The sequence below is a fragment of the Aquarana catesbeiana genome, linkage group LG02 (assembly GCF_042186555.1).
Source record: "Aquarana catesbeiana isolate 2022-GZ linkage group LG02, ASM4218655v1, whole genome shotgun sequence".
NCBI lineage: Eukaryota > Metazoa > Chordata > Amphibia > Anura > Ranidae > Aquarana > Aquarana catesbeiana.
The window spans coordinates 574,306,460-574,332,610 of record NC_133325.1 but is presented as its reverse complement, the minus strand read 5'-3'; the positions used below and the strand labels follow the sequence as shown (position 1 = coordinate 574,332,610).

The window sequence follows — 26,151 nt, the reverse complement described above, 5'->3', positions numbered from 1 at the left end:
GTCGCAATTGCACAAATATAGCAGACTTCCAACATCAAGCAAATTTGTTAAGATCACGCCTCTTAGCTAGAGACTACAGCCGGTCCCTCTTGCGCAAGGCTTTCAACAAAGCCAAGCGCAAAACACGAAATGACCTACTATACATAATTAGAGCTCAGCCTAAGGAGTCTACTGTCAAAATGGTTACTAAATTTTCATCTCACCATCAGGACATCAGAAAAATCATGAACACACATTGGCATTTTTTACTTGAAGATCCTATTTTGAGTTAATACATCAAAACACACCCAGAACTAGTATTTAGACGTGCAAATTCATTGAAAGACAAACTTGTGTCTAGCCACTATAGCACTTCTAATCCATTTACATCTCAATTGCCAAGGGGAACATCACCCTGTGGCAACTGTGCTTTTTTCCCCATGGATAATGCCCGGACATCCTATCTCACTTTCCAATGGTGAGACTTATCAGTCAATAGCATTTTTGGGGAAACCCACCCATGCAGATTACCCCTGGTGAAAATAAGCCCATTAAAGCTGAATTCCGTGTCTGTTTCTTATTATTACATAGTTGCATTGGTCCATCCTGGACCAATGTAAGTATACATATTCCATAGCTGCGGGACCACTGTGGAAACAGAGAGCCACTGAAGGGTATGAATTATTTAGTAGCAAATTAAGTAGCAATGATTTCTGGGGTTAAGGATCCACCCTAACCTCTCTAACACTTGGACAGTCAAAGCCTCACTGGCCTGGAGGTCAAAGTATCCTACAACAAGGATGCCACAAGAGCACAACAAGGTTAATATTGAGGCAAGCACCTTGGTGAACATCCAAAGTGCAGAAGAAAGACTGGAGATATGAACTGGTAGTGGTCCCACAGCAAAACATAGAAAACAAGGTGTTGGAAAAATTGGGACATGTAGGCAAAGGTTCTTGATGTTCACAGAAGTCAGAAAGTCTCCCTGGTGAAAGGAGACAATAACAGACCAGGTGTATTCAATGTGGAATTTCTAGACTCAAATAAAGACCTTCAGGGCTTTGAGATTCAAAATGGGATAGATGCTCCCTTTTGGTTTGGGAATGATGCCAAAGTTGGAGTAAAATCTGGGAAACCATTCTTCCACATTAACCATGGCAATAATATCTTGGTCCAGAAGACCTGAGAGAGCTCAATGAAGGTCTACTAATTTGTGTGGAGACGCAGAAATGTTGGTGGTGAGAAACAGGGGAAGCAGCAAGGAGAAAAATGCTAGTTTGCAGTCCTCAGGTACAATCTCCTGAACCCAAAAATTAGATATGCAAGTGGTGAAAGCATTCTCAAAAGGTTCAAGTGTTACTAAACCCAGAAGCCTGCATTCACCATATCTGGTATCCCACAATATACAGAACATGGAAATACAATTATTTTAGTAAATAAACTGCGAAATGCCTTTTCTCATCAGCAGTATATAGCAGTCTTGTGACTTCAATAAGTGTTTGGCTGAGCACTGATTAAGGTTGTAAGTAGTTTTCATTCTCCTCTGATGGTCCTTTAAGGCTGCATGACTCCTGAATTTGTCTGGACAGTGCTGATTGGCCCTGTGCTAATCACATGCACCCTTCCAAAAAAAAAAAAACACTCTAGCAATACACACCTAACTGAGCATGTGCAGAGTGTCTCCAAGGCTCTGTTCTATAAGCAGATGGATTGGGGACAGTAAAAGAAGGGGAGGATTAGGGAAAACAGGATCAAACAGCCTTTTTACACAATGCAGAGGATTACAGTGAGTATAACAAGCATGCTTTACTGCATAAACAGACTGATTTTACGGTTGTGGGTTTAGTAACACTTTAACAAATGTGCCCCCCAACATGGAAAGTTGGGGAAAGCACCTTTGTGTCGAGGAAGGCTAGTCTGATACATTTGCAGACTGGGTGCCAGACTTTGTCGGTGGACAGGCCTCTGAGGGTCCTGACAAGGATATTAAGGGAGTGAAAACGAATAGGGGCTGGGGAGGCTGCTGCACACTGAAGGTTTTTTATCTTAATGCATTAATGCAGGGGGGCTGGGGAGGCTTCTGCACACTAGTGGTTTTTTATCTTAATGCATGAATGCATTAAGATAAAAAGCCTTCTGCTTTTACAACCACTTTAAGGGAAAAATATGTTTTAGGTAGCAGTATTGCCCCCTCATACTTACCCAAGTCCTTACTCGATTCAGTACTATTTCTGTCTGTAGTGGCTGTGTCCTCTTCTCCTGCTCTCACAGGCTTTGCTGGGGCAGTGGGAGCCATCGGCTTCCGCTGCTGTCAATCAAATCCTGTGACGAGGGAGCAGGGGGTATCTGTGTTTATGGAAGCAGGCAGTTTGGCTCAGTATTGAGCTCACATGAGTGCCCCCTCAGCAAGTGGCGTAAAACTTGTTTGTTATTCATAAAATAAATAAATAAAAAACGGCTTTACAATCACTTGAAGTTCTAGATAAATTATATGAAACTGCAAAGTCATGTGAACAAACCTAGAATTCTGGAGAGCACCTGTGAAAAGTATTTTCTACAGCATTTTTATACATCTGCGCTGTTCCAGTCATTGTTCAGCTATATTGTTATGCAAATCTATATGCTGATGTTTTATGCATGTACAGTTGTGCTCATAAGTTTACATACCCTGGCAGAATTTATGATTTCTTGGCCATTTTTTCAGAGAATATGAATAAGACAAACTTTTTTCACTCATGATTAGTGCTTGGCTGAAGCCATTTATTATCAATCAACTGTGTTTACTCTTTTTAAATCATAATCACAAAAGAAACTACCCAAATTACCCCGATCAAAAGTTTACATACCCCAGTTCTTAATACAGTGTGTATTCCTCCCTTTAACATCAATGACAGCTTGAAGTCTTTTGTGGTATATGTGGATGAGGCTCTTTATCTTCTCAGATGGTAAAGCTGCCAATTCCTCTTGGCAAAAAGGCTCCAGTTCCTGTAAATCCTTGGGCTGTCTTGCATGACCTGCACATTTGAGATCAGAGTGGCTCAATGATATTGAGGTCAGGAGACTGAGATGGCCACTCCCGAACCTTCACTTTATTCTGCTGTAGCCAATGACAGGTCAACTTGGCCTTGTGTTATGGATCATTGTCATGTTGGAATGTCCAAGTACGTCCCAAGCGCAGCTTCCTGGCTGATGAATGCAAATGTTCCTCCAGTATTTTTTGATAACATTCTGCACTCATCTTGCCATCAATTTTGACCAAATTTCCTTGCATTTCTAGCTCACACAGCCCCAAAACATCAGTGATCCACCTCAGTGTTTCACAGTAGGAATGGTGTACCTTTCATCATAGGCCTTGTTGACTTCTCTCAAAATGAAGCGTTTATAGTTGTGGCCGAAAAGCTAAATTTTGGGCTCATCACTCCAAATGACTTTGTGCCAGAAGGTTTGAGGCTTGTCTCTGTGCTGTTTGGTGTATTGTAAGCGGGATACTTTGTGGCATTTGCATCGTAATGGCTTTCTTCTGGCGACTCGACCATGCAGCCCATCTTTCTTCAAGTGCCTCCTTATTGTGCATCTTGGAACAGCCACACCATATGTTTTTAGAGAGTCCTGTATCACTTGAATTTACTTGTGGGTTTTTCTTTGCATCCGAACAATTTGCATTCTTTGCATCCAACCAATTTTCCTGGCAGTTGTGGCTGAAATTTTAGTTGGTCTACCTGACCGTGGTTTGGTTTCAACAGAACCCCTCATTTTCCACTTCTTGATTAGAGTTTGAATACTGTGGATTGTCATTCTCAATTCCTATATCGATGACTCAGAATCCAGAAACGTCAGTGCAGCACTGGATGAAAGATGCAAGGGTCAGTTAGGAGTACTCATTGACCTTTTATACACTCACACTAATTACAAGCAAACAGATCACAGGTAAGGATGGTTACCTTTAATAGCCATTCAAACCCCTTTGTGTCAACTTGTGTGCATGTCATCAGGTCAAAATCACCAGGGTATGTAAACTTTTGATCAGGGTAATTTGGGTAGTTTCTGTTGTGATTATGATTTAAAGAGAGTAAACACAGTTGATTTATAATAAATGGCTTTAGCCAGACACTAACCATGAGTGAAAGAAATGTTCTTGTGTTATCATTCATACTCTCCGAAAAATGGCCAAGAAATCATAAATTATGCCAGGGTATGTAAACTTATGCGCACAACTGTATGTTATGGCAAGGTTAAGAACCTTGATTCAATTAATAATTTGCAGCAAGTAAGGGAAATTACAGAATGTAGGGTTATTCATATACACTAAACCTTTTTGAAAATGACCAGTTACACTTACCGGCAACGGTGTTTCTGGGAAGTCTTCCAGGACGGCACCCTGAGAGATGACCGGTCCACCTGACAAACACGATCAATCATAGAGGTTAAAAGCCCCCGCCCCTCCCTGTGCAGCTCAGTTGTGACAAAGTATTAACCCACACCAGTGCACGAGAGTGAAAAAAAACAACACCACCACACTCTATACATTTAATTATACCTAAAGAGAACGGGTGGGAAGTAGGCCTGCCGTCCTGGAAGACTTCCCAGACACCGTTACCGGTAAGTGTAACTGGTCATTTTCTCAAGTCGTCTTCCAGGACGGCACCCTGAGAGAGGAGCAAGTAGCTCAGGCCTACCTTAGGGCCAGGGGCAGCGCCAGGTGGGTGCTTGGGGGTGCTCAAGCCTCCCCAAAATCCACATGGTAGTATTTGCAGATGTTAGTGTTTTTTGTTTGTTTTTTCCTTGCCTGCATGTTCTCTATTGCTGCCTGGAAGCTGGGGACTCTTTTTTTGTTGTGGAAGGATACAACAGCTGCGGCCGCAGAAGCCGAAAATCTTTAGCTAGACCCAGCACAGACTAATTTTAGAGGCGGATGGATATCCACCTCTCTGCTGCCTCCTCAGCCTATGGTAAAGACTGTACCCGCCCCCTTCCCCCAGCTCGCCTTCTATGATTTCTGAGAAGAGGAGATTCGGCAGCTGGAGAGAAAGAGGGGAGAGGAGAGGACACAGCCTGCTAAGGGGGACACATTCCTCAGCCCCAGCACTGAGAAACAGTGAGTTGTGTTTGCCTGCACTACTGTCAGCATGGAGAGAACAAGCTGGTTTCTACAGTGTGGGAAGGTTAGCAGAGGAGAGCAAGATGGTTTATGTATCCATCCTGTATTCTGACACCTGCATTCCTCTCTGCCAGCACAAGTCATATGGTTCTTACAGAGACTGACAAGTAGAAAATGCAGGATTTCTGAGTTAAACATCTATCCATTCATCCACTCACTCATCCATCCATCCATCCATCCATCCATCCATTCATTCACTCATCCATCCATCTATTTATTCATCCATTCACTCATCCATCCATTCATCTATCCATTCATTCACTCATCCATCCATCTATTTATTCACCCATTCACTCATCCATCCATTCATCTATCCATTCATTCACTCATCCATCCATCTATTTATTCATCCATTCATTCATCTATCCATTCATTCATCCATCAGACCACCCATTCCTCATTGCTGGTGTCACAATACAAGAAGAATAGATTGACAAATTAAAGATATTCTGATAGCATTATACTAACCCTATATTTCCCACACTTTAGTAACAGACCGGAGCTCTTGTACATAACGCACTCCTGATCCCCGCATTGTGCACATAGCGCACTCCTAATCCCCGCATTGTGTACATAGAACACTCCAGATCCCTGCATTGTGTACATAGAACACTCTTGATCCCCGCATTGTGTGCGTGACGCACTCCTGATCCCCGCATTGTGTACGTAAGGCACTCCTGATGTCTGCATTGTGTATGTAAGGCACTCCTGATCTCTGCATTGTGTATGTAAGGCACTCCTGATCTCTGCATTGTGTATGTAAGGCACTCCTGATCTCTGCATTGTGTATGCAAGGCACTCCTGATCTCTGCATTGTGTATGCAAGGCACTCCTGATCTCTGCATTGTGTATGCAAGGCACTCCTGATCTCTGCATTTTGTATGCAAGGCACTCCTGATCTCTGCATTTTGTATGCAAGGCACTCCTAATCTCTGCATTGTGTATGCAAGGCACTCCTAATCTCTGCATTGTGTATGCAAGGCACTCCTAATCTCTGCATTGTGTATGCAAGGCACTCCTAATCTCTGCATTGTGTGCGTAGGGCACTCCTAATCTCTGCATTGTGTGCGTAGGGCACTCCTAATCTCTGCATTGTGTGCGTAGGGCACTCCTAATCTCTGCATTGTGTGCGTAGGGCACTCCCGATCTCTGCATTGTGTGCGTAGCACACTCCTGAACTCTATATTGCGTAGGTGGCACACTGCTGATCTCTGCATTGCATACGCAGTGCACTCCTGATCTCTGCACTATGTACGCATCTCTTTCCTGGACCCTGCATTGTGTGCGTAGCGCACTCCTGAACCCTGCATTGTGTGTAGCGCACTCCTGAACCTTGCACTTTGTAAATTTATGTAAATAGTGCACCCCTTCGCTGTGCACGCTTAACGTGGCGCACTCCATGCATCCCCATACACCCCCTATGCTCGCTGCACACTCCATGCATTTCCCACACACTCCCTATGCTTGCTGCAGAGTCCATGCATTCCCCACACACCTCCTATGCTCGCTGCACACTCCATGCATTTCCCATACACCTCCTATGCTTGCTGCACACTCCATGCGTTTTCCATACACCTATACTTGCAGCACACTCCAAAAATGATTTTCAATGCCAGAGCAAGAAGAAGCCAAAATGACCACTCAGCTCTTAAACACCCATGTGAGTCTTTTTTTTCTGTACATTGCTTCAGGGAGGGGAGAACCAAATTCTGCAATAGCCTGGACAGTCACAGCTCCTTGGTTTAGTGTAGGCAGTGAAGGAAACAGAGGAAAGCATTCCCTATATACTTTATGTTGTGTATATTTACACACCGGGAGGTTGTTGTTACAAAATGCTCAGGGGCGTTGTCAGAGGGAACACAGACACCTAGTATTCCTTTCTCCCAGAAGAAATCATGTTTACTATAGAGCCCAGGTCGGCAACCCATGGACCACGATCTACCAGTGGATCGCATCCAGGTGACTGGTAGATTGGTCCTGGGCTTACCGACCTTCTGGCACAGATTGTGGATGAAGGCCGCGGCCAGCCACAGAACAAGAAAAGCAGGGCAGGAGGGAGCAGGCGGCTGTGGGGGCATCAAGCCTGCCTTTATGAGCCAATGCCTTGTCCGTAGTTCCGGCTGCAATGTGGGGTGGAGTGATACCAATAGCAGTCTGCCTCTCATTCTTGGTAGCGGGATTCACAGCAGCTGGAAGTTCTGCAAGAAGTTAAGGTTAGTGGGCATGATAGGGCACAGTAAAAGCTATGTGGGTACAATAGCAGCTATATAGGCACAATAGCATAAAGATGCTATTGAGCCTATAAAGATACTATTGAGCCCATACAGATGCACAATATCAGCTATATTGGCACAACATGGCATGTGTACACCTTTGGCTGCTACCTCTGCAGCTAAAGGGAGTAGGGATTGGGGAAGGTAAAAGTGTGACTCAACCACAGGGTTTTACCAACCCCAGTCTCACGTACCAACGTCAAATGCAGCTAAGGGCTGTTTTACAGCTGGAACAGGCACCACTGTTCCTCTAAAAAGTGATCTAAGCATGTTTGACAGGTTGTCAAAAGGCTGATTCAATTGCCTAACCGCTAGTGCAAATGAGCCCCAACATTGCTGGTGTGGTGTCACAGTATATCTCATTATAAGAAAAGTGAACTTTCCCTCTGAACACTCTCCCTCATGTTAGGGAAAAAAAAAGGGGGAAATAAGTGCGCTACGGTGAAGTACATAAACAATAATAATTACAGCTGCGATTCATTTATGTGACACAAACACAATAAAATTAAATGAGAAAAAAAGAGAGGGGTTGAATCGCGCTACAAAGGATTGGTGATCATACACATCATCACCAAACCAAATGAGTATAAGGTTCCCCTTTAGTGCATTAATAATGAAATTCAAAACACATATCAAATTAATAATCAATCAAAAATGAAAAAACTAAAATGATAAATAAGAGTCCATATACAAAAAAAGGGTGGTCACCCAAGTGATATAAAAAAAAAAAATATACCGTATTTATCGGCGTATAACACGCACTTTTTTCCCCTTAAAATCAGGGGAAAATCGCGGGTGCGTGTTATACGCCGATCCCCTGCGATCCTGACCTGTCAGAACTAAAAAATCGCTGACCGCGATTTGAAAATGGCGCAGCCGGCGCCGAAATACACAGTGCCGGTCCTCGGCTCTTCTCGGCGGCTTTCGGTTTCACTCGAGCGCCGCCCGAACCTAGCCGAGTATACTCGGCTAGTTTCGGATAGCTCCGCTCACCGTCCGAGTGGAACCGAAAGTAAACGAGAGCCGCCGAGAAGAGCCGAGGACCGGCTCTGTGTATTTCGGCGCCGGCGGCACCATTTTCAAATCGCGGTCGGCGATTTTGAGGCTCAGAGGCTTCAGCAAGACTGCACTGGGGCAAGGCTGGACTGGACACTGGGGAAGGCTGCACTGACATGGCTGCACTGACATGGCTGCACTAGCAAGGCTGCACTGACATGGCTGCACTAGCAAGGCTGCACTGGGGCAAGGCTGCAATGATGGGCATTTAAATGTAAGTTTTTTTCCCTTCAACTTCCCTCCTAAAAGTTTTTTTTCCTTAAAATTCCCTCCTAAATTGAGGTGCGTGTTATACGCCAATATATATATATAAAGAGAGAGAGAGAGAGAGAGAGAGAGAGAGAGAGAGAGAGAGAGAGAGAGAGAGAGAGAGAGAGAGAGAGAGAGAGAGAGAGAGAGAGAGAGAGAGAGAGAGAGAGAGAGAGAGAGAGAGAGAGAGAGAGAGAGAGAGAGAGAGAGATCCAAAAAAACATGAATTCTTGCTGTAAGAAGAGAAAAGTGCTTGTTCCACCACCGTAAATGAGACTGGCCGCTTACCAGAAACTCATGAACCCCCTGTTACAGAGGATCAGAGAGAGCTGTTTATCAATACTGATTCGAACCACGACCCATGGACCAGAAGCCCCTGCTGCCTTGCAGGGATTCCTGGGAAGGTGAGTCACGAGAAACTTGGGGGGGGGAGGAGGGGAGAGAAACTCTAATCTGTAACCCTCTTTTATGATTTGTAGAATATGGGGGCTGTGTGTGACCCTTTCCCACTGAGGGACAAAGTGGGAAAGTCTTCCCCCTACTGGAAAGTCATTTGGGGGTCTTGTCGCCCGACATCTGGCTGGAAAAGAGAATGCCTGACTTTTTCTCATCTTTCCCAGCCCCCCAATATCTATAAGGGGAGACCTTTTTCTCTGAGAAGCGGTTCTTTTGCCTGTGGGCCTCGAAAAAACCTCTTCCTATTCTTCCTTGGTTTAGTAGGGAATTTCTTCCCCTTTTCGGTAGACCTAATGAGGGCTTGCTCTAGGCCAGTACCAAAAAGGAGGGAACCTTCAAAAGGAAGGCCACATAGATGGGACTTGGATGAGCTATCCCCGTCCCAGGTTTTAACCCAGAGGGCTCGTCTGGCTGAGTTCAGTAAGGCACCAGATTTGGCGGTTGTACGCTCCGTCTCAACCGCGGCATCCGCTAAGTATGCAACAGCACTCCCTATGACCGCTAACGAATTTAAGACTTCCTTAGATTTGGAGGTTCGGGATACGTGGTCCATCAGTTTACAAACCCACGTGTCCACATTCCTTGCAATGCAAGCTGAGGCCAACGCAGGGCTTATAGCTGCAGCGTTGGCCTCCCAGGCCCTGCGTAAAATGGTTTCAGCCCTCCGATCCATTTGATCCTTGATATTACCGGTGTCTTCAAAGGAAAGATCGGACCGTTTAGAAACCTGTGCTAAGGAGGCATCTAGCCTAGGGGTTTTGAAAAACTTCTCCTCATTCTCTTCAGTAAAGGGGCATCTACACTTCCACGTTTTGTATTTCAGGAGCCTCTTCTCCGGCTCCTTCCATTCCCTCAGGATAACTTTCTTAAGGGCAGAGTGTACAGGAAGAACCCTGGCCTGAGGCTTAATTAAGCTTCTATACATTTTATCTTGGGTAGAGACCTGCGGAGTGGGCTCCTGAATCTCTTCGGAAGCGTAAATGGCCTCAGAAGGCCCTCCATGTCGTCAGCTGAGAAGATATGCCACTAGACCTGGAGTCCTCCCCTTCATCCTCCTCCTGGCTGTCCATTACCCCCTCATCCGAGAATCCCTGCTGAAGGGATTCAGACTCAACCTCCTCCTCAGAATCCTGAGAAAGGGGATACTTTTACTTATCTGTCCACTGTCTAGACCCCCTGGATGAAGCGGAACCCTCTTGGGAAGAGGCGTCCTTACTGACATAGGCCTCTGAATCCCTAGACTTCCGGGAGGATTGAAAAGCTTTTAGAGTGGAAAGCATCTCAGTTTGCACAGTTAGAAATTCTTTCATAATCTGAGATGTTTCCTTCCCTGTCAGCTTCTGTATACACTTAAAACAGAAGGGTTTAGGGTGGACTGGAGGTAATCTATCATTGCAGTTCCCGCATCTCTTAGATCGGGTAGAGGATTTCACAGGACGGCTGGCAACCCCCAAGGGTAGTGGCATCGTCCCCTAAAAACACAAAACATACAGGCATAACACAGCACTTTAACACCCAGAGGAGAAGAGCTGGGGTACCCTCCACCATTTAAACCTCTGGTGGCCGGTTGGACTCACCCCCTGTGGTCTCCTCCATGGCCTTAGACCCTGTGGGTCTCTCCTCGCCTTCCATGCTGCAGGCGTCAGTAGCTTTGGATAGCCACTTCAGCGGCAGCTGGTTAGCTGGGAGAAGTGGGCGCCTGCTCCTCCTGGCTTTTTTATCCCATTCTGGCTATGAGGACTGTGAAGACAGAGGCTTCCTCCCATCATGCTGACACCATTTTGCCGTAGCCCAGAAATGACACAGGCCGTGCTGAGCTTACTTCCTGATCAGTGGGGGGGGGGGGGGGGGGCGGGCGGAAGGCAACTCACTCAGAGGAAAAAAACAGGCTCCTTTTCTGCACGACCACCGCACAGGTAAGGAGAGGAGGCAGGAAAATTGGCCCCTGAAGTTCTGGGTACACCACTGTACCCAGGGTCCTTCAGCGCTCAGGGGGGCTCTTCCGGTTTCTGCTGCCCCCCCCCCGAGGAAAAAAATAGGGGGATCCCCCCAGGAAGGATAAATATATCCTGCCGGACCCAGAGGCTTCCCAGGCATTTGGTCCAGCTCCCAGGGGGAGACCACCAGCCCCAGGCTTTGGGACTAAGAGAAAATAACAAACGGTTTTGCTGTGGGGAAACACAATCAAAAACTGAGGAGCACAGGGAGGGGCGGGGGCTTTTAACCTCTATGATTGATTGTGTTTCCTGTCAGGTGGACCAGTCATCTCTCAGGGAGCCGCCCTGGAAGACGACTTGAGAAAATGACAACACCAGACATGGAGTTAAATATAGGCACCTTCTTCAGAGGTAACATTGCATAGCCTGGAAGATAAAGATTGTGTCGATCCTCTTCAAACTGAAGTTATACATGAAACTGTTATTTTATCTGACAACTCTCAATTGCAAAAACTTCTGAATAAAAAATACGTTCGTAACTTATTACATGCAAATTTTTGTTTTCAAGAAACTAGACATACTGAGTGTTAGATGTCTACCTCAATTGATTTATGTTTTGACTTTAGTTTAAAAGGAACGTAGAGTGGTTTTGCACATCATGTCTTTTTATTATTAAAATGTAAACATATCTGCTTTAAGTCCAGTAAATATGAAACTTTGAATATGACCATTTGTAGCTCTAGGCTTTTATTTACGATGATCAGTTTCTCCACATCTTGTGTTGTAAAAAGCCTATTTGCAGATGCTGTCATGTAATAAAGATTTGTAAAATACAAATATTGCATATATGAAAAAAAAAAAAGGAACCTTGACACGTATGCACCCCAGTTTTTCCTACTGCATCTGTCTTGTAGTTTGTATTAGGGTTCGACTGATATTGTTTTTTCAGGGCTGATATTTATTTTACAGCCGCCTTTCAGGCCGATAGCCGATATCAGGTGCCGATGTCCTGTACATTACTGTCACCTGCCACCCAGATGCAGCGTGTCACTTGACACTGCCACCCAAATGCAGCGTGTCACTTGCTACTGTCACCTGCCACCCAGATAAAGCGTGTCACTTGCCACTGTCACCCAGATGAAGTAGGTCACTTGACACCAGATGCAGCATGTCACTTGCCACCATCACCTGCCACCCAGATGCAGCATGTCACTTGCCACAGTGGTGATGCAAGGCGGGCAGTGAGAGATGTTCTCTCTCTGCTGCCCACCGCACTGCTGACAGATTGGCAGAGACTGCAGCGAGCGCCGTGCGGGGACAGGGGGAGAAGGTCTGACCAATATCGGCAATATTGGTTAAATCGGCAATATCTGTACGTTTCTGGCTGATACTGATAATTTGACAAATGTGAATAATCGCCCTCCGATAATTGGCCACTCCGATAATAGGTCCACCCCTAGTTTGCATTGTACAAAATCTCTAAAAATAAGGAATAAAAAAAAATTAAAAAAAAGGAAGGACATACAGATGAGTTTAATAAGAATGCACCTCTATTTGGAGTCCTTCCTCTTCTTCTGCTGCTTTGAGCAACCTCACTTGCTTCTTCAAACCATCTTGAAAGCATATCAGACATTCTTTGCATGAGTGACGCATTGGTAGCATTATCACCTAGAAAATAAGTGACATTTATTTCCACAAAACTTTTTGTGACCTAGTTCTAAGTAACAAGAAACAGTCCCATGCCTGTTAACATAATGCTAGACACCTTACCAAAGGTTCTGCTTTAAACAACATAAATAATTAATTTAGGGCGAATCTAAACCCTAAAACAAAAATATAATATATTGCCACTTACCAATCCTAAGGCCCCTTTCACACTGGGGCGGTGGGGGCGTCGGCGGTAAAACAGCGCTATTTTTAGCGCTGTTTTACTGTCGTTTTTGCGGCGGTATTCGGCCGCTAGCGGTGCGGTTTTAACCCCCGCTGGCGGCCGAAAAAGGGTTAAAACCGCTCGCTTAGCGCGGCTATAGCTGCGGTATTGCCGCGGTATAGCCGCGCTGCCCCATTGATTTCAATGGGCAGGAGCAGTTTAGGAGCGGTGAATACACCGCTCCTTCACCGTTCCAAAGATGCGGCTTGCAGGAGTTTTTTTCTTCTCCTGCCAGCGCACCGCTTCAGTGTGAAAGCCCTCGGGCTTTCACGCTGAACAAACAGTAGAGGCTGTTTTGGGTCGGTTTGCAGCCGGTATTTTTAGCGCAATAACGCCTGCAAACCGCCCCAGTGTGAAAGGGCTCTTAGAGGTGTTGGCTTCATCAGTTTTAATTTTTTTAGGCTTTTGTCCTTTGAACATCTGGTGATTCTGTCAGTAACACTTCCTGTTTTAGGGTAGCTGCTCTCAGTCGTCCACTGTATCTATGGGAGGAGCACTGCAGCATTTTAGAGGGTAGTGTTAGGTTTACTAGTAAATTTAAATGAACTTTAAATAAGTGACCAACACATTAAAGCCAAACTCCAGCTTTCTTTTAAGCAGTTGCAGAAACAGTTTATTCTCTTTTTGGGATACATTTTTTTATTTTATGAATAAAAGCGAACCATTGTAAGCACACCTGCCAATGTTAAATGGTTTGTCTGAACCCTCTAGCTACTTTTTTTTTTGCTGGACAGCTTGATTTGCTGAAAGAAATTGAAAAATAACAGACTTACTGGCAGAATCAACAGGTGAAAATAATGGAAAAGGTACAAAAACAAAAAACTAATGCAGCCAACGCATCCAAGAATTTGTAAGCTGCAATATATAAAACTTTCGATTTTGGGTTTAGAAACGCTTTAAGGGTTAAAGGCTTTAACAAAAACACTTAAAACACAACTGAATAATATAATAAATGTAAATATTATACCATCTCTTTCTCGTTCACTTTCAGGCCTTGATCTGGGCCCTGTATCTGACCAATCTCCTCGTAACCTAAGGCGTTTAAGTGGTGGTTGTCGAACCTTCATATAGAAAGAAAAAGTAAACTCAGTATCGGTATTCACATTACTGCAGCAATGGGGCATAGTGGCCCATTATGGTGTCAAATAGGAAAAAACATCAAAGCAGCTTTAATAAATTACAAAAATTGTCCCAAAGTAAATTCCTAGCGACCTTCCCCGTAATGGAAGAAAAAAAAAAATTCGATTTTTTTTTTTTTTTTTTGCACATTTCTCACACTTAACTGATTCAGATCATCAAATTTTAATATTACACAAAGATAACCCGAGTAAATACAAGATGCAGTTTTAAAAGTATTATTTCATTAATTAAATGGAAAAAAGCTGCCTGGCCCTATGTGAAAAAGTAATTGCCCCCTCCCATGCTGAATCATGAATGAACTGATTAACCACAATTTTTTTGGTAAACAGAATTAAATTTCACTTGCCACACCCAGGCCCGATTACTGCCAGACCTGTTGAATCAAGAAATCACATAAATAGAAGGTGTCTGACAAAGTGAAGCACGCTAACAGATCAAAGTCACACATCATGCCACAGTCTAAAAAAAATCGAGAACAGATTAGAAACAAATTAAGGTACATGTATCAGTCTAGGAAGGGTTTCAAAGCCATGTCTAAGGCTTTGGAACTCCAGTGAACCACATGGAGAGCCATTATCCACAAATAGCGATAACTTGGAACAGTGGTGAACCTTCCCAGGAGTGGCCGGCCTACAAAAATGACTCCAAGAGCATGACGACTCATCCAGGAGGTCATAAAAGAACCCAGAACAACATCTAAAGAACTGCAGGCCTCACTTGCCTTTTTGGAAGGTGTGCATCCCGTTACAACTGGGAAAAAAAAAGGAATACAGCATTTCATAACAAGAACATCATACCAACAGTCAAACATGGTGGTGGTAGCGTGATGGTCTGGGGCTGCTTTGCAGCTAGCTTCAGGACCTGGACGACTTCCCATAATTGATGGAACCATGAATTCTGAGCTCTACCAGAAAATCCTAAAGGAGAATGTCCGGCCATCAGTTCGTGACCTCAAGCTCAAGTGCACTTGGGTTATGCAGCAGGACAATGATACGAAACACAACAGCAAGTCCCCCTTGCTGGAGTAGCCTCGTCAAAGCCCGGACTTAAATCCAATTGAGATGCTGTATCATGACCTTACACAGGCCGTTAATGCTTGAAAACCCTCCAATGTGGCTGAATTAAAACAAACAATTCTGCAAAGAAGAGTGGGCCAAAAATGCTCCACAGCAATGTGAAAGATTAATTGCCGGTTATCGCAAATGCTTGATAACTGGTTTTTGTGGGTGACTGGGATAAGCCCATCACCTGTGAGTTAGGAACATGCATATGTTTAGTTAGTGCCTGGATGGCATGGATTTATTTTCTGTTTTTTGATGGTTTTATTTTTATGCAACCTTTTACACAATAAAACTGGCTACAAGTCAGATTTACGGAAAACCGGCCATTTGGACTACTTTTTTCCCAGGGAAGGTGATCCCCCTTAAGCGAACCCCTGACATATGGTGGAGGATGCGAGCATCTTCCTGAACAAGGGGAAAGATTGAAACAAGGGGAAAGATTGCAACCCAGCAGGAACTCAATCGCCAAGTTGGAGAGGCCGCTGCAGTCCAGCAGGAGGCGAACCGTCAGGCCCTGCTGGAGTTAAAGAAGGGGTCCGCAGGTCCTTTGCCGGTGGAACAAAAAATGGTGTGTGCCAGCTATTACCCGCAGAAGATGACACTTGCAGATGATGTGGAAGCTTACCTAGCAACTTTTGAAACAGTCGCTGTTCAAGAAGGATGGCAAAAAGAGCCATGGGCAGGACTGCTAGCACCCTTTTGGACAGGTGAACCACAAAAGGCCTATTATGACCTGGAACCAGATGCTGCCCAGGATTATGAGACACTGAAGGCCAAGATGCTTGCATGCCTGGGTGTCACCATTGCAGTGCGGGCTCAACGGGTGCATCGGTGGTCATACAGTACTGACAAGCCACCCCTCTCCCAAATGTTTGACTTGATAACACCTCACCAAGAAGTGGCCAAAGCCAGAGACTTTGGCAGGCCCTAAAATTGTGGAGCGTGTGGTCATGGACCGGTATTTGCATGCGCATCTTGCCACTGTGAGGAAGTGGGTCAGCCATGGGGTCCCCAAGACTCCAAACCAGCTGGTGGACCTGGTGGGGGGATATACTGCTGCTGAGGACTTATTGAATTCATTCGTGCCCCACCCCAGTAGCGCTAGGGGTCAAAAACCGCCCGGAGGATCCGGTAAGACTGTTCCGGGGTTCAAGGGCGTGGGGAAAAATTACAAAACTGTTGCTACAGATAATGAGATTGTAAGCTTCAACGAGCAGGGCCCTCTGATTCCTCCTGTATTGAATTGTATTGTACTGTCTGCCCTAATGTTGTAAAGCGCTGCGTAAACTGTCGGCGCTATATAAATCCTGTATAAGAAGAATAATAATAATGAGACTATGGGCTCAGGACCCGGAGACTGGCCAAATAGGTCAGGAAGGTCTGTGGTCATTTAGAGGACTGGGTTCAGAAAACATAAAATGTTAATCGCTGCCATGCGTTAGGTCATATTGCCGCTAACTATTCCCTAAATGATGAACCAATGCAATGTGATGATGCTTATTTGAAAAAACACATGTCTTTTTGCACAGGTGGCATGTACTGCATCATGTCGGATGCATGGAAAAACAAATGTGTATGATTTCTGTTAATGGAAAGACAGTCACTGCTCTGCTAGATTTCGGTAGTGTTGTGACATTAGTCAATGGTAATTTTGTAAATCCTGCAAAGTTACACCCTAACACTATTGGGGTGATTTGTATGCTGTGGTTTAGTTTGATACCCCTTTGGGGCGCAGTGACACATTCAGTGGGGGTGGTACCCTCACTACTTCATGAAGCCCTAGTGGGGAGAGATTTTCCCAACTTTTGGAGTTTATGGGAAAACAAAAGGAGTCAGAAGGACAGAGCTCCCCCTGCTGAGCAAACCCTGACTTTTGGTTGCAAAATTGAAAGGGAAATGGTTGGTGTGTCCAACGGACGGGGTAGATCTTTTTCCCTTTTCTGTTATGGCTGGGGAGCAGGAGGAGCTGGAATTTAGCCCCCAGCTTGAGGTAAATAAACAAGAAATTATCTCTGACTAGAATACCCTTCAGGTCTTCCTTGTTTTGGCTATTCATCTCTGGCCACATATCCTTACCTCTGCACCACAAGGCACTTATTGCGCAGGTCACATCCATTCTGCCTTTCCCCCTCTGTGCCTGGCAGCAGTCAGCTCAGGTATGCAAGTGTATGTCTTTCCTTGTTATGTTCACTGTTCAGATGATCATAGAATCCCTGTATAAAAACGATCTCAAACTTGATTGCATTATTGTACTAACGTTCAAATATGTTTCCATTATAGAATATGTATGCTATAGATGACACAAAGCCTTTAAAGAAGGACATTTAGTCTGAAACATGTCAGGCGTCATCCGATATATAGCTACATGCACTAGCCCACTGCTACTTCACAGGGCAGTCACCACCATGCCTGCAATTTTGTATTATTACCCTTGATTTTAATGTTTTCTACTGTATAATTATTTGTTAATCAATAAAGAAATATCTTTTAAATACTCTCCTGGTCTGTCCTCAAAACCCCGAGGGGTATGCTGTGCCCAGATCACTAGGCCTTCCTTGTTCCTTTCCAATTAGGTGGGTCAGCAGGTCTGGTCACACCTCCGGTAGATGATTTGTGTGAACCTTACACAGCTAGTTTTCCCCTCTACTCACAGCAGAGTCCCAGGTTAAATCCTCAGCCCCTCAATTTAAATTTTTTCCCTTTTTTTTTCTCTCTACTCTCCCTCCCTCATCTTTCCTTAGTCAGGACTCCTGATATTGGGAGGAGATTTTAATGTCCCCTTGGACCCTCTGTTAGACACCCCTATGGGGACCTCCTCCCTTCCCTTTTCTGCCCTCAGCCAAATCAAACTCCAATTAGCCTCCCTTACCTTACATGACACTTGGAGAACCCTCTATCCCGGGACAGGGACTACACGTTTTTTCCCCACCTCACGATCGATGTGAGGATAGATGACCTCTTTATCTCTCAATTGAACCTATTCTCTCTCCATGGTGCTATCGAGAGCATGGTTCTATCAGATCACCACTCTATCACACTCACCTTGGTATTTCCAGTTATTGTCACCTCCACCAAGCTCTGGAGGTTGGACGCGTTTCTCTTCTCGCAGATCCTGGAGATTCTGCTATCCTGAGACAGAAGCTCAGGGATTTTTTCCTCCATAACGATAACCCTGATGTCCCCCCCATGACACAATGCAAGGCCCACAAGTGTGTCATCAGAGGCCAGTTACTATCCATCTGGACACAGAGGAAAAGGGATCATCAAGCATTGATCCTTTCACTCTCCACCAAGATTTGCTCCTTGGAAGCGCAACATAAACGTTCATTAGCAATCAAAACATCACAAGAATTACAAGAACTGCGCTCACAGTTAGCAGAAGAACCATTTAAAAAGGCACACGGTCGTAATGTCTTAGCCCAAAGGCTGTTCTATGAACGGGGGAACAAACCAGGCAGACTACTTGCTAGGGCTACTCCGCAACATAAACTTAATTCCACGATCCATCATATTGTAGACGCCTCAGGCTAGACTCACTCTAAGAATGAAGACATTGCTCGCCAGTTCCAATGCTTCTATAACAACTTATACTATCTCCTAGCTGGGAACGCAGACCCCATTTTGCCTTCCACGCGGGCTTCTCTGAGAATTTCTGAGCACATATAGCCCCTCGGCCTTATCGGTCACTGATTCCCAGGCCCTAGAGGCCCCATTGTCAGAGGAATTTCTGGAGGCACTGAAAGCCACAAAGCTGGGCAAAAGCCCTGGTGGCTTCACAGCTCAATATTATAAGAGCTTCTTGGACCTACTAGCACCAAGATTACTTAAGGCATTCAACTCGCTCTCCACTAATCCATGCGGATCAGAGCGGTTCCTGGAAGCTTATATTTCTGTGGTCCCCAAAGATGGGAAGGATCCCACAATTGTCGCTAGCTACCACCCGATCTCGCTTCTTAACGTGGATGTTAAGCTCTTTGCCAAAATTCTAGCAACCTGTCTATCCTTTTATGTACCTGCCTGGGTTGGTTTAGACCAGTGGTTCTCAACCTGGGGGTCGAATGATGACTTGCCAGGGGTCACTGAATCCTGGGCTGTTCCTGAAGCCCGCACTGCTCTCCCAGTCTTTTTGCGGCCACCCAGCAGGGCTGTCCCTGGAGCCTGTGGCCGCCCAGCAGGGCTGTCCCTGGAGACTGTGGTCGCCCAGCAGGGTTGATCCTTGGAGCCTGCGGCTGCCCACTTAGCCTCTTCACAGCCACCCATTCAGTTCACAACATGGCTGGGGGGCAGAGACAAGAGGTCAGCTGACTGGTGAGGAATGCTAAATGGTAGGGGCTGGAGGAGACCCTATATCTTGATTTCGGCATAGGTGTTACTGCTACGAGACATCACAAAGTCGGAGCCACAGAGAAGCCAGAGACACAGTGAGTAACACTACCTGTGATTATAGTTGCCATTAAAAGTCCCCACTACAGTTCTCAGATCAGCAGATGACCTTGATCAAGAGCACCTAAGCTGGCTGATGAGAACTCCCCCCAGCACTGCCACTCATCCCATTCCCCCCACCAAGGAGTAACAGAAGGAAAAAAAAATAGAGAATACATGGAAGAGAGAGGAAGTGAGGGTGAGGAACAAAGAAAAAAGGGAGAGAAAGAATAAGAGAAAGAACAAGAAAGACAGCTAGAGAGAGGGATGGGGGGGGGGGGGGACAAGAAATGTAGGATAGAGAGGGATAAAAGGGAAAGAAAGGAGAACAAAGAAGAAAGTTGTACATCCTAAAATGTACCATAAGGGGTTTTAATACTGTACGAGTGGAAGGGACTCAGGGAGCGCTAAATGTCCCTGGGTTAGGGGCGCAAATAACTTGTCTTGCCTTGGGTGCTGACAACCCACGCTATGAAAATAATTTTACTGTTAGGGGTCCCCACAAATTGGGAAATTTTATCAAGGGGTCATGGCACTAGAAAGGTTGAGAACCACTGGATTAGACCAAGTGGGGGTTTGTCCCTGGTAGAGAGGCCAGGGACAACACTATTAAAGCTCTGAACCTACACCATTGGCTCACGTCTACCAAGCAGGAGGGCTTCTTTCTAGCAATGGATGCGGAGAAGACGTTCGACAGAGAGGCGTGGGACTATATGGATGCAGTTCTGGGCTTCTTAGGGCTCAGGTCATGTATGCGAGCCTTCATTATGTCCCTGTACGCCAACCCTAGTGCAAAAGGTCAAGGTCAATGGGCGCTTGTCGGACACCTTCTCCATCCATAACGGAACCAGACAAGGTTGCCCTCTTTCCCTTTTGCTTTATATCCTTACGCTTGAACCCCTCCTCCAGTGCATCCAAGCTAATATGGATATTAGGGGCATACATGTGCAAGACCGTGAATTCAAGATTACGGCTTTCGCGGTCGATGTTCTACTTTTCCTTTCCTCGCCATTAACAACTTTACCCAACCTTCCTCCTGCAAGTTATTCAAGAATGCTTCAAAATCCTGTCCAATCTGAATATTAATTACTCAGTCTTTTGCTTTAAATGTCTCCTTACCCTTAGATCTAGCAAAGCAATGCCAGCAGCATTTTACCTTTTAGTGAAAAGGCCGATGCCATTATGTACCTAGGTATCCAGCTCCCTCCTACTCTTTCAGAGCTATACAGTAGAAACTTTCTGGCTGAGCTGCAAACTAAACATCGATATCTCAAGAGATGGGATAGGTTCACTACCTCTTGGTTTGGGCGCTCGTCTCTCATTAAGATAACAATCCTCCCATGTTTGCTGTATAAAATCCAAACATTACAGATCCATCTACCATCTGCATTCTTTGCGCTGTACAAGTCTATCTGTCGAGCATTCCTTTGGTGAAACAAATCTGCTTGGATACACTGGACGAAGTTGGTCCTGCCAAAAGCAAGTGGAGGTATTGGCCTCCCTGACCTTCAACGCTGTTACTGGGTGGTTCATCTTGCACGGATCGTTGACTGGCATTTACATGCCCGATGCAAAGGGTGGGTGACCCTTGAAAACCTGATCTGGAATTCTGACTTACGCTATGTCCCGTGCCTGGCCAGAGACCATCTCTACATACTTCAACCCATCCCCTTATCAGTGTAACTTCACGCATTTGATAGATTCTGTACTATACATTTGGTTTCAGCCAAATTATGCTCCATCACCCCAGTAAGGAACAACCCGGATTTTCCTCCGGGCCTATCTGGAGCCTTCGTGAAGGCAGAATGGCCGTATGCGGAGATGCTGGACAAACATTTTTCCGCAGAGGCCGTTTTATGTGGCAAACAGAACTTGCAGAGATTTCAAACATGGGTTCCTTTACATTTTGGTCCTATATGCAACTTAAATACTTCCTCAATGCCCCGCCCCGTAGAGAGTTGTTCACCAAGTCCACTACGACACTGGAATCCCTTTGTTCCCGCATGTCTCCCCATAGCCATGTCAAATTGACCATCTACACCTCCCTGTTCGGAGATCCCTCTGCACTTCTACACTCAGATCAGGAATCCGCTTTGGGAACAGAGATAGACGAGGATGACTGGAACTGTATAAATCTCTATATCCATAAGGGGTCCTTGAATGTCTCCGTGCAGGAAAACGGCTATAAACTGCAAACGCGCTGGTATAGAGCCCCCGACCTGATTCACAAATTTTCCCCCTCAGTTTCTGATCAGTGCTGGCGCTGTGGAAGGGAGAAGTACATGTTCCTCCGTATTTGGTGGAGCTGCCCATCACTCCAGACATTTTGGCATAAGGTACATGCAAAGCTATTGTCTCTCCCACTGGAGTTCTCTTCAGCACAATATCTATTACCCCTGTCTAAAATCTCTAACAAACGCTATTACAAATTGATTGCAATGCATGTGTGTACCAGTTCATTGGCGGTCAGCATCCCCACCTTCAGTGACAGAATGGTTTCAGCGAATCAACCGTGTGGCGGAGATGGAGGAGCTGATCCAAATCAGGTTAGACAAGATCTCGCAACTCACTGCCACATGGGAACCATGGATGGCCTTTAAAAGCTCTCGACTATTCAAGGAGCTTACGCGTGGAGCATAGTGACTTATATTTTGTGCCCTAGGCAAGACCAGCTACTTGCACCCCCAAGCCCCCCCCCCCAATCAACAATGTTATATCTGCGAAGAAATATAGGAGATGAAAAAAAACTCAGAGCAACAGAGATAGTGACCCACATCAGAACCAATGACCATTGCCATCTTGAAAGTGTGCAGGGTGGCAGCATACTGAGCTCTAGGCATTAGAGCCAACATGGAGAGTGGGACAATGACAGGGACTACTGTAGGGTCCAACAGTACGAACCAGCAGCCATGGCTGCGCCCTAGACAGCAGTGCCTCCTAGGGGGCTGCCTAGTTCGCCTAGTGGTAGCACCGGCCCTGGGTGTGACATTGCTTACTAATTTGACTTCTAGACAATGGAGAGGGCAGTTAGTGATGTCCTCAACCCTCTCCTTTACCTGCTCCTGTCCTTCTCAACCCACCCTATCCACCCAACTATCCTTCCCCACCCCCTTTTTTTTCTCTCTCATTTCTCCCTGCCCACTCTAATGATTGACTGGCCAAGGCCCAGAAGGGATGTACATGACCTCCCCCACCACACAGAGGAATGTATTATTACGGTTTAGAAATGGTTCATCCGATTTATTTTTTCCTTTGTTTTTCTCACCTTCTGGGTTTTCCCATGTTATTGCATGCGCTTGTGACTTTGTAAACTACGTATTACCCTTTTTTTTTTTCACTTTTGTATCCCTGTGAAAACTCAAACCATTTATGCAAAAAAAACAACAAAAGAAAAACAAAAAAACATTACAGAAGTGTTTACCCTTCCCTATGCTATCTATCCAAATCTTTAAAAACAGTTTTTGGCTGGAGTTACGCTTAAAAATTTACCTGTTCCAACTTGAATACAAGTTTAACTTAAAGTGGTTGTTATGCCACTTTGTAAACTACACGCAATCCCCTCTGTTATAAAGCATCCTATGCTGCAGTGTATGTTTGTAAAAAAATATGCCCATTACTACCTGATTTCAGAGCGCCACTCACGTGACTCCTCGCTGTTCCCTCTCCTGATCTCATAGCTAAAGCGAGAGGGGCCGAGAATCTTCAGCTGACATCAGTTGGGAGGAGGGAGGAGAGAGCTGAGCCGTCAGCCAGGGAGGACAGGAACAGCAAGGAGTCACTGGAGCGCCGAGTGGCGCTATAAAAATCAGGTAGTAATGGGTATCTTTTTCACAAAGAACAGACACTGCAGCATAGAATGCTTTATAACCGAGGGGATTGTGTTTATTTTCTACAGTTATTTCAGCAGCGGGGGGGGGTAAGAGCTGACAGGCAGGGAAGGAGGGGGGAGGAGGAGGATGACAGAGGGGGAGAGAGGAGAGACAGCGGATGACGGTGACATGTAAAACGGACCACGGTGTCAGGGCTTAGAAGCCATAATAAACCGTGTTCAGTTTACAGAGGGGAGGGCAGATCCAGGCAGGATCAGCCAGGTACTGTGTTTCAGGTGATACAGGGGGCCAAATTACACAGCACAAGCACTGTGCTGTATAACATGCTTTAAAGTAACAGGACACAATTCTTTTTTTTTTTTTTTAGGGTTACAAACACTTTAAGAACAAACCTACGGAACCTCTCTGGTTTTTAACTCAGGAACTGCCTGCATCGGTCTCTTTCACGCCAGGGTACTAGGTGTAATCCTAGACTCTGACCAGTCCGTTCAGGACCCAAATCCAATCGCTGTAAAAAGCTTTTAGATTTCACCTCCATAATATCTATAAAATTCACAACTTTTTAACAAATGAAACCACCAAACTACTCATTCACTCAGTTGATATCTCTCGCCTTGACTATTGCAACTCCCTTCTCATAGGCCTACCTTTCCATAGGATATCATAGGCTTTCAGTCTATCATGAATGCTGCTGCCAGGATTCCTCTACCTCACTAACTGCTCAGTGTCTGCCACCCCTCTCTGCCTTCTGATTTCCCAGCGAATAAAATTCAAAATACTAACAGCATCATACAAAGCCATCCACAACTCTGCCCCAAGCTACATCACCAATGCTGTCTCCAAATATCACCCAAACCATCCTCTCCTCCACTCCTCCCAAGATCTCCAGCTCTCAAACACTCTTGTTACCTTTTCCCATGCTTCTCCAAAGCTTCCCCAATATTCTGGAACTCTCTACCTATCTCCTACTCTGGCTGCCCTTAGGCGATCTCTGAAAACCCATCTCGTCAGGTCTATCACACCTCCAACGAACTGATCTTTCATCTCTTCCATCACCTCATCCCCCACAGTTATAACCTTTTGTACCTCTTGCCCAACCCTTTTAGATTGTAAGCCTCTGAGAAGGGCCTTCTTAACCCGCTTGTATTTGAATGTATTGTAACTGTACATTCTTCCCTTTATACTGTAAAGAACTGCGCAAACTAATAATAATAATAATAAAAGAAAAAGTTGAAATACTACAGACTGCACAACAAGCTAATATCTTTAGAAAAGATTCTTATTTGGAATGGTATAGTCTACTGACGTTTGCAAAGCTTTTGACTCTCTCCTGGCTCTTCCTTTTCCGGGTCCTGGAGAGGTGGGGGTTTGGTCCTAAATTTATAGCTTCGTTACACTCCCCATATAGCTCTCCTATGGCCCAGATTTTATTGCGCAGTCACAAATCAGACCCATTCCCCATCTTTTTGGGCACTCGTCAGGGATGCCCTCTACCCACCCTCCTGTTATAGCCATTGAAACCCTAGTACCAGCCACCCGCCAGCATCCAGGGAATAGAGAGTGGTGGTAGGAGCCACAAGTGCGCCTTATTCGCAGATGACCTACTGTTATTCATCACCTCCCCCCATGCCACTCTGCCGAATTTGCTGTCCCTTTTTGGACCGCTTTGGGAAAATCTCCGGTTTGCTAGTAAATAAAGATAAAATCGGAGGCCATGAATGTCAATAGCCCTTCCTTTGACAGCAAACATCTCTGGCATATCTAGGAATACACCTAACTCCTAACGTTTCATCACTCTATAAGGCACACTATCCACCACTATTCACAAAACTTTTGGAGGATGTGAAGGCATGGTCTGATGTGAGCTTGTCTTAGATGGGGAGAATTTCCTCAGTAAATAGGATGGTTCTACCCAGGCTATTGTACAAATTTCAGAACTTTGCCCAACCAGGTCCCTGTTAACGCAACGCGGCAATTTCAAATAAAAAATCTTTAGGTATATCTGGGTACTAAGGGCAGAATAGCACGGCCCACAATGTACGCTTCTAAGGAAATGGGAGGTTTGGGAATGCCAGACTTTAGGAAATAATATATAGCGGCACAACTCAACTGTATCAACTACATAGCAAATATAGGCCAGATCGGGTTTCCTTATATATATATATATGTGACCTTGGTGGTGTGGATATGTCATGGCCATCATCCCATATAAATTTGAAAAAAAAAAGTCCATGAACCTCTGAAGGTATTTTTAAGGCAATGGAAATGTCAATTTAAATAAAATTCTGTTTTATTAATTATTAATAGATACAAAAGTACAAAAAATGCAAAAAATGAAACTACAAAAGTCCAAGAAATAACACAAATAAACAAAAGATAAGAATATCCTATTACAAATGGTTAAGAAAGTGCATTCGCTAATGGAAGGAGAATTTTGGAAGAAAGTGATACATCACACTACACAATGCAGTCACCACAGACAGAAAACCGTGGCATCGAGTAGTGGAATTCCAACGCGTTTCAACATGCTTATTTCAAAGAAAGTCTTCTTCAGGGAAATGCATCACCGTAATGTTATAAACTGTGTATATATATATATATATGTGTATATTTTCCCACATTGTGAGACTGTCACATTACTTACATCCTCCTAGAGATCG

General features: G+C 45.0%; 1 protein-coding gene across 3 annotated transcripts in view; it reads right to left on the bottom strand.

The window, feature by feature from the left end:
- DCAF6 (DDB1 and CUL4 associated factor 6) overlaps positions 1–26,151 on the bottom strand; it is a 264,140-nt gene that overhangs the window by 154,041 nt on the left and 83,948 nt on the right. For all 3 annotated transcript variants that reach the window (XM_073616111.1, XM_073616112.1, XM_073616113.1), the window contains exons 9-10: positions 14,006–14,099; positions 12,657–12,776 (exon numbers count right to left, since the gene is read on the bottom strand). In XM_073616111.1, the coding sequence (XP_073472212.1) occupies positions 12,657–12,776; positions 14,006–14,099 (214 nt within the window). The remainder of the gene's footprint in view (positions 1–12,656; positions 12,777–14,005; positions 14,100–26,151) is intronic.